The 9,211-nt window shown below is 39.4% G+C and overlaps 1 protein-coding gene across 1 annotated transcript; it reads left to right on the top strand.

Annotated features, from left to right (window-relative positions):
• The first annotated feature begins 310 nt into the window (after positions 1–310).
• Positions 311–8,771, top strand: fkbp4 (FKBP prolyl isomerase 4). Its single transcript, XM_062420998.1, has 11 exons — positions 311–682; positions 1,193–1,337; positions 1,427–1,569; positions 1,656–1,776; positions 4,728–4,884; positions 5,097–5,187; positions 5,308–5,391; positions 6,233–6,418; positions 6,610–6,753; positions 7,263–7,358; positions 7,499–8,771. Exons 1-11 carry the CDS (start codon positions 584–586, stop codon positions 7,595–7,597), a joined length of 1,365 nt encoding a protein of 454 aa, XP_062276982.1. The 5' UTR covers positions 311–583; the 3' UTR covers positions 7,598–8,771.
• Positions 8,772–9,211: the final 440 nt, after the last annotated feature.

Below are 9,211 nucleotides of genomic sequence, written 5' to 3'. Positions count from 1 at the left end.
GATGTGACCCCCTTTGTAATCATCAACATTTTCATAAGTAAATGTAATTTAATGACACTTTTTTCTCAGTAACTGTAATGGATTATAGTTACATTTATTTTGTAATTAAATTACGTAACGCCGTATATGTACAGTTACTCCCCAACACTGATAATAATACAAATGTGATTACATACAATGTATCTGTAAATGATGCTCTCCGTGCGTGCACCGCCCTCACCGGGAGGTGCTGGTGTAATTAATGTAACGCCACCAGTGCGGGCTCACCCCCCTCCTCTTCCTCCTAAGGTCTGGAAACTTCTCTGCCCTCCTTTTAAGCAGTTGTCAGATGCCAGCCAGACAGCCAGACAACGTGGACCTGAGACGTCCCAGTCCTTTTGAGATACTGGTGTGACTGGCCCGCAGAGACAGCAGAGTCCACATAGGCTGCAGCGGTGGTTTTATTGACACTATTTGGCAGCTTTAAACAGCTTTAGTCGACTGCACTGAAGTATTGTCCGCTTTAGCAACCACTACTACCAGCCAGGGTTAGGCTCATTTGAGTTGTGCTGCAGGTCAGAGCAGGAGGGAGGAAAACTGCTTCATGACAATGACTGCAGAGGAGCAGACAAGTGAAGGACAGCACACCATCCCAATGGAAGGAGAGGACATTACGCCAAAGAAAGATGGGGGTGTTTTAAAGGTACATGTCAAATGCTTTTGGTGCCGCAAGTTGATCCAGCTAGCTTAGAGATTAGCCGTGCTCAGCTAGGCTAATGTTAGCTGTGGTTAGCTAGGCTGTAGCACGCACTGTCACTAAAACAGCTAGCGGGTGAATGCTGAGTTTCAGTGCTGACAGCAACGTAACGCCTTAAATCTTGTTTCATTTTCATTTATTTAATTGCTGACTAATTGCTATCGTGCCAGCAACATGGACAATTAGTCATGTTAAGCGTTCACATGTCTAGAAACCTCTAGACCTTTCCAGACCATGCAAAAGCTCAGTTCATGCCAAAGGGCTCATTTATTATTCATGTACATTTTGAATGAGATCTTACAGTAAATGTGCATTTCCTGGCATCTTCATCTCCTCTAATTCCAAAACACCAGAGTGGCTGTACAGGACATGAATGTGTGAAGATGGCCCTAGATGTGTGTGTTTTAAGCAAATCTCCAGTTTTTCCTAATTTCTCTTATTATTGCATTTTTCCAGCTGGTGAAAAGGGAAGGCACAGGCACAGAGCTGCCCATGACCGGTGACAAGGTGTTTGTACATTACGTGGGCACACTTCTGGATGGCACTCTTTTTGACTCGAGCAGAGACCGAGGAGAGAGGTTCTCCTTTGAGTTGGGCAAAGGTTGGTTCATATCTAGTGGAGACACAAACACTCACCTGCCGTGGTTGTAGAAGCCAGTGTTATTTCATCAAGTCTTATCTGTGTTTTAGGTCAAGTAATAAAGGCATGGGACATTGGTGTGGCCACAATGAAAGTGGGGGAGGTGTCCCAGCTCATCTGTAAGCCAGAGTATGCATATGGATCTGCAGGCAGCCCACCCAAGATACCCCCCAATGCCGCTCTTGTGTTTGAGGTAAGCATTAGATTATTATGATTTGTCTAAGTATTCTTCAATCATAATACCTGTGAATATTAATTCACATGTCTGCACACCTGTAGGTGGAACTGTTTGACTTTCGAGGGGAGGACATAACTGATGAAGAGGATGGAGGAATTATCCGTCGTATTATCACTAAAGGGGAAGGATATTCCAAGCCTAATGAAGGAGCTGCTGTTGAAGGTAACAGATCGTACACTGCTTTTTTATCTCTTTGTTCACTAAGATAGAGGGAAAATACCTTTTTTTATTATTGAGCAGCGAAGTGTAAAAATATAGAAGGATCACCAAAAATCATTAATAGGATAATAATTTAATTAAAGGTGCAGGGTATAAAAAATTAGTGGCATCTAGCAGAATTGACCTGGCTGGAATGGAAAATAATGTGATGTATGTTTTATTTGGTGTATCATCACCTGAAACTAAGAATCTTTTATATCTTCCATGTTGCACCGCCATGCTTCTACAGTAGCTCAGAATGGACAAACCAAACACTGGCAAAGAGAGGGGCTTTGGCCTTTTTCACAAGTCTTGTGGCCACTGTATGCTTTACATTGAAAAGGGGAGAGGTTTACAGTTTGTTGCAATCTGCAACCTCACCACTAGACATAGCAGAATCCTACACACTGGTCCTTTAATATGTAATACTGATACATCTCATTTTAAGCAGAGTCTGTGTTTATTTTTAGCTGAGAGCTGTTCTAGGCTTTCATGCTTTACATATGAGGACACATTTTTTTACTCAGGGTTGCTGCACACTTCCAGAAATCAAATGTAATGCTCATTAAGATCTCAACAATTTATTATCCTTTCCACAGCAAAACAAATTCACATCAGGGCTGAGCTTCATGTTTGAAATGAATTTGAAGATAGTAATTTAGGGATAGGGATTTTTTAATTATCTCAATATAACAATGTGTAACATCCCAAAGCAATCAAATTAATGGCAAATGCAATGAATTGTCTCCCACCGTTTTGCTTTACATCAGATAAACTATATGTGACTTTAAAAAAAAAAAGTTTTAATTTAAAATGTAAATTTTAATTACAATTTGTTTGGAATTGTTAATTTTGACACCACTGTGTAAAACAATGAGGCTGTAGTTGTACTCACAGAGCAGGTTGTAGTTAATTCTCCTCATTAAGAGATGCTCAGAAGCTCTGAACATACAGTATATCTACATTTCATCTATCTTAGCAGCCCATTAAATCTGTAAACACAAGTTAATCGGTCAGTAAATTAAGTCTGCCTCTCTCCTTCATATTTGCCATAGTGGATCTGTACTAATAACGTTATGCAGATTCAAGCAACTATTAGATTTAACAGAAGACTTTGTTGCTCCTCTGAAGCCCTCTGGCTAATTGTCTTTAGCTTAGCATCATCTGTACTGTTTTGTGCACTACTTTAACTACTTCATCAGAGCAGGTGGCCTGTAGAGAGCCAATCGAAAACATTACCAGAAAAAGTAAAGAAAGAGCTGGACTGAGTTGCAAACCATATTTAGATACGTGAATCCTCTGAGAGGATATTTCTCATGCAACTAAGTATCGACTCTAAATTTAAGACCTACCATAATTAAAAATAAAAAATGTTTTAAAGACGTTTATGACTGTAAATTCTGAAAATCTTATTTAAGACTTTAAGGATCCATGGGAACCCTGTTACTGAGGTTTTAGATGTAACAATGGTTGAGAACCACTGCTTTAGGAGTAGTGACAGTAGTCTCCTTACTGCTACAACTGAGATATCAGACCACAGCTCTAAATGAAATATCTGAGGATGTTTGCATCAAAGCTTAAGCCATTTAAAGACACCAAAGATGAAATTAAACACTTCTCCCTTGTAGGCTTGAAAAGGTGGCTGTGCAATGTTTGTAATGTCGTGCTTCAAGAAGAACAGAGGCTGTAGTCAACTTGAGTTCATGTTGGTTAAATAGATTTCAGTGGTGACTGTTTTGGAGCGGGCAGAGAAGGAGACTGGCTCTGGTCTTTTGTGTAGCGTGGAAACAACTATTTGAGTGACAGGCCCGATAGCCATCAAGCAAAATACAATATGTTTAAGGCTACATTCAGAAAGACAATAGTACGGCAACAAAGAAATACATCCTCCTCCTTTATTTCAGTATGAAATATCTATGGTTGCTTAGCAGGGATGCATCAGCAGAGGGGTCTGTTAAGTTTGTCTGGTTCAGATTTTGCTGCAGTTCACCCGAATGTCACCTGACAATTCAATGCATTGGCCAAGTGCACATTGCAGGTATAATACCTTGTAGCATCATGTTATTTCTACTGTTTTTACCTGAGATGTAAGGCAAGATTTTCACTCCAGATATAACTCAAAAGAGAAACAGCTGCAGTGATTACAAACTGGACTTCCAAGTTCCTATTTCATCTACATCCACCATCTCTGCGGTACTTGTAGCAACAAGCCCACACTAACATAGCTCATTTTTGTGGTTTGGGCAAAACAATGCATGTACCTGCTGAACACAAGTTTATCATGTGTTGTGCTAGGTTACATTTTGGGAAAATGTTGTGTTGAAATCAAAGCTGATTGATAGATAGAAAATGGGCTTGTTAATTGTTCAAGGAGTTATTTTTTTCCCATCATGAAAACTGGCAGTTAGAATCCATTGTACTGAAAATCAAAGCACCTTTCAATTTGACTGGTTTGATACTGAAATATAGACATCCATGTCATAAAAAAAGCCTATATTAAATATAAAAAATTCCCTTTTAAATCTCCAAATATTCCTGCTCAACTGGCAAAGCAGCTTTCTTTGTAAATGCAACTTTTTCCTTAAGCAAAACATACCCAAGGCTCAATTCTATTTTATACCAGTGTTATTGATATTGACTACCATGATAGTTGCATATATATGACTAGTTTGTTAAAAAATTAGATTACAGCACCTATGTCAGATTTTGGCAGTACTGTGGGAGCATTCACCATTGTAATTTAACTTTTCTTTGATGTGCAGGTATCCTTCACAAAGCAAAACATCTTGATTAGCACCTGGGAAATTGCACCGCTTGCCTACAGCTGTAAATTTACTGTTTGTTAACAAGTTTATGGCTAAATCAGGAGTCTGATTTGTAGCAGAAGCTAACTTGAGTATTTTCAAACCTTTCAGTAACTGTGGAGGGTACCTGTAACGGTCGCGTGTTTGACGAGAGAGAACTGAAGTTTGAGATCGGCGATGGAGACAGTCTTGGTTTGCCTGCTGGAGTGGAGAAGGGTATCATGGCTATGGAGCAGGGAGAGGAGGCTCGCTTCGATATCAAGCCCAAGTATGATCACATGCACCACGAAAGAAAACATTTTCATTGTTTTTTTATGTAACTGTTCAATTATGTCGCCATGAATAAAATCAAATCAGCAACACAATTATCCATTATACTCAAAGATATAGTACACTGCACTGTAATACTGTTTTAAGTTAAACTGCAACAGGTAATACACTATTTATACATCTAATGATGTGTCTTTCTTTTTGTGGTAGGTATGGCTTTGGGAATGCAGGAAATGCAAAATATAACATTCCCGGTGGGGCGACATTGAAGTACAAGATCAAGCTGGCAGCCTTTGAGAAGGTGACTGATCTTGTCACCGTGCTGCAAACACGACTTGACTTTACTCAGCCAATTAAATGTCTGCTTTGCATATCAATGTTTTCCCCTCTGAGAAGTGACTAATATCTGTGTTTTCTTTAGGCTAAGGAATCATGGGAGATGAACACATTAGAGAAGCTGGAACAGAGCATCATTGTCAAAGACAAGGGCACACAGTATTTTAAGGTATGCAGGGATGTTTTTGCAAAGTACACCGCTTAAACGTGCAGTGTGTAAGATTAGTGGGATCTAGTGGAACAGACTTGACAAAAATGCCATATAATATTCATAAGTATGTTTTAATTAATGTATAATCACCTGAATTATCTTGTAGCTGAAATACACCAGGCACAGATACATCTAATAAGCTGGGTGGAACAGAGTTTTCTACCTGCTACACCAACTCCGTCTCCATCACTGTGTCCATTTTGAGTTTTGCCAAGTGGTGATGCAGCCCTAACCCTTATATTAACTGATCCTGAATTAATTAACTGGATCGTTTTAACTATAAGATCATGGATACACTGATTTTGTTGATTGCACTTCTGGGTTGCACTACCTCTGGTACAATAAGGTATTTATTTTATGAATTTTTAAACAGATTGTTGTTTTGGACATGGTTCTATGTAGTTTTTACCTGTTGAAGGCCTGCATAGCTGTGCATAGGGGGGAAAAGTAGTGGGAAAAAAAACATGAGCCATGTGATGCCTGTGAAGGTGTGTGTGCAGCTTCGGTAGTCAGTATAGCAGCTTCAGATGATTATAACGGACGTGCTGTGCTGGTGTATGTTGGGCTGGTGCCTGTGCCTGGTGTATTTTAGCTGTTATGAGCCCTTGTATATCTACTTAAGGAGCAAGTCCTCTTCCACATAGCTTTCATGGCTACCATAGGTTCTCATACGCACTTGGTAGGGGAAGGGTATTCATTTGGTTGCATTCTGCAGACTCACTGCTAGTTGCCACTTTATCTTTTTTAGGAGGAATTTTAAGAACACTGTTTTCTAATGCGTTGATTTCATATGTTACAGGAGGGGAAATACAAGCAGGCATCAGTGCAGTATAAAAGGATTGTGTCATGGCTGGAACATGAATCTGGTTTGTCAGAGGAGGATGAGAAGAAAGCGAAAGCATTACGGCTGGCTGCATATTTGAACTTGGCCATGTGCTTCCTCAAACTTCAGGAGCCGAGCCAAGCCCTAGAAAACTGTGACAAGGTATGTAATATTTATGGCTTATACTTTGGTTGGACAGACAATTAATTGATTCCATATTTAGTAGGCAGGAGACTGTTAGTGACCTGTGCCTTTTTATTGTTTGTGGTATAGTTTTGTAATTTAATACCATTACTGATTATTAACATTGTTAAATACTGTAAATATTTTTAAATATATTTATAAATCTATAGGCTCTGGAGTTGGATGCATCCAATGAGAAGGCTTTCTTCAGGAGGGGTGAGGCGCTGTGTGGTTTGAAGGAGTTCGACAAGGCAAGAGACGACTTCCAGCAAGTTGTTCAACTTTATCCTGCCAACAAGGCTGCCAAGAGCCAGGTATAGTGCTGCGTCTTACAGGACAATTCCAACAACTTTCAACCAGGACTATCTTCCTAGCTGTTGAGTGCACCACAATTCATTTTGTTTAAAACCCTCTTTCAGCATATAGCTATCATATTGCCAGTTCTGCCAATTTGTCTTTTTAATTTGTTTTTTATGGCTGAATTTCTTGTACTTTCATCCAAATGAAACTGGCACATGTTGTACTATAAGATGTATTATTATTGTAACTGGCAGGAACTCATTTGGCAAGTAAATTGATGTTGCTGCATTTGTGTTTGCTGGCTGTGGGTAATGTGAAACTACTGCTGGTAATTTAGAAGTAGGGTAGTTGAGGAATTTTTGGTGCAATCTGACAAAGCCCAGTAGAAAATAATCCTACTTATCCTTCAGCCCCTATTAAATTGGCCATAAAGTAAATGTATACCTGTTTTTATTATCGTGTGTGTGCTTATGTTTTTCTTAAAATAAGGCTGTCTGACATCTCTTTCATTATATCCTTCTAGGTGATTCTTTGTCAGAAACACATTAAGGCGCAGCACGAGAAGGACAAGCGCATCTACGCAAATATGTTCCAGAAGTTTGCAGAACAGGACTCAAAGGTGAAGGTTTGCTGTTTTCTACAACAACCACAAGAGGGTGGGATAGCAATGTTTTTAGATTGCCAAACTGACTGAAAGGTGAGAAATGGCTGATTTGATTTGTGTGTTTTGTGTTTTTTTTTTTTCTTTCTCTTGAGCAGAAAGTAGAGAAGGTGAAGGGTGACACCAAGGAGAACGGCAACAACGACATGGAAATCGACACCACAGAAAAGGAAGTTGAGAGCGAAGCAAAAGCATAAAAATATTTCAGATGATGTGACTATTACGGTTCATCTGTACTTCAGACTTTTGTAACTTCAGCCATTTGTGTTTAAGGAGTGACTGTTGAAATGTATGTGTGTGAGAAGGAGCGTGTCAACCAGAGCACTGACTTGTGGGCGCGTCTTTGCTGGCTTTCTTTGTGTCCGGGCTTTTTGCTGTGGCAGCTAGCCGAGCGGGTGGGGCCTCTCCAGCTGATGGCACTGTGGGACGTGGTTTTTAATAAATGAATTATTTGCCATTGCCACCCCACCCCACCCCACCCCCAAACCCTTTCAACCCACAGCTTTGAACTGTGCATGTGTTTTCATAGCTTTTTTTTTATTTAGGAAGGGTGGGGGCCGGTAGGAAAAGTGTATTTAAGTGTTTTGTGCAGAATATCAACCTCTCACCCGTCAAGGGCTAGACCATTCACCTTGCACTCTGTCCTCTACCCCCCTCACATTTTTTTTCTTTTTCTTTTTCTTTTTTGCTAATCCATCCAACCCTCCTCATGGGCCTACTGATCAATTTCTGGAGTTGTGATGGCTGTTCTTAGATTTCATGTGTTTTGAATATTAAGTGTGCCTGTGTCCCAAAAGTAAGTATGTAGCAGCACTGTGGATAGGTGGAGTAATAAGATGTTAGCCTGGAATAGCTGTTTGACTTCAAGCTTCTCTCATTCTAAAGACGGAGCGCCTTTTTAGCCCCCAGGGTACAGGACTGTTCACCTTTTTTTGCTTTGGAAATATTGACTTTGTACTTATTTTTCCCTCAGTGTTGTGCTTGTGACTTCTGTATTGTTCTCAAAATGATGAATTCAACAAATTAACTGGAATATGTGCATTTTAAAGCAGCTAGAAATGACATTCGTTAGCTTATCCTGGACACACAAAAGTAAACAGTTCAGTCTTAGTCTTAATTTACTGTATTAAGTGCTTGTATGGATATGCGCACATCAGATTGAGGCTGTTTAAAACACTGTGTTCCAGAGGAAGATGTGAGCCCTGTTCCACTTTAGACAACAGCACCTGTATAGAGAGGCAGAAACTAAACTAGGGGGCTAATTTAAAACAGAGCTGTGGGCCATGTGTCCAGTTTATATTTGTCTGTTGGAAGGGTCACTGCTTGGTCTGACTTGACCAAAGGATATAATAAACAATAGCTACAAAGTGACTGTGTGTGGTATTCTTGACTAGTACTACTTCTCAGTTTCCAGTTACTCTCCAGTGCTCCAGTTCCTCTGCCCTGTCAACTGTTTATAAACCAGATGCCAGTTTTCCACATGATGTGGAACATGTTCATACATGTGGTGTTGTAGCACTTGTAGAAGTGATACTTTAGAGATTAAGTTCAGTTTTTTTAATGAGCTAATATGTAAATGTACATTTGAAACACATTTGTAGATTTCAATATATAGCTCAGCTTCAGCCTGATATTTAAATATTGTATATATAAAATAAATATGTACATGTTTACATATGAAAGTTATTCCACAGAAAATTAAACTGCAACAATCCTGATAATCAAGTAACTTTAAATCATTTTACTTTAAATCATTTTACAACCAAAAATAAGCTGTGGTTCCAGCTTCTCAAGTGTAAAAACTGAATATT

The sequence above is a fragment of the Scomber scombrus genome, chromosome 6 (assembly GCF_963691925.1).
Source record: "Scomber scombrus chromosome 6, fScoSco1.1, whole genome shotgun sequence".
In the NCBI taxonomy this organism is placed as follows: domain Eukaryota; kingdom Metazoa; phylum Chordata; class Actinopteri; order Scombriformes; family Scombridae; genus Scomber; species Scomber scombrus.
The sequence above is the reverse complement of the archived record's forward strand: the minus strand, read 5'-3'. Positions and strand labels throughout refer to the sequence as shown.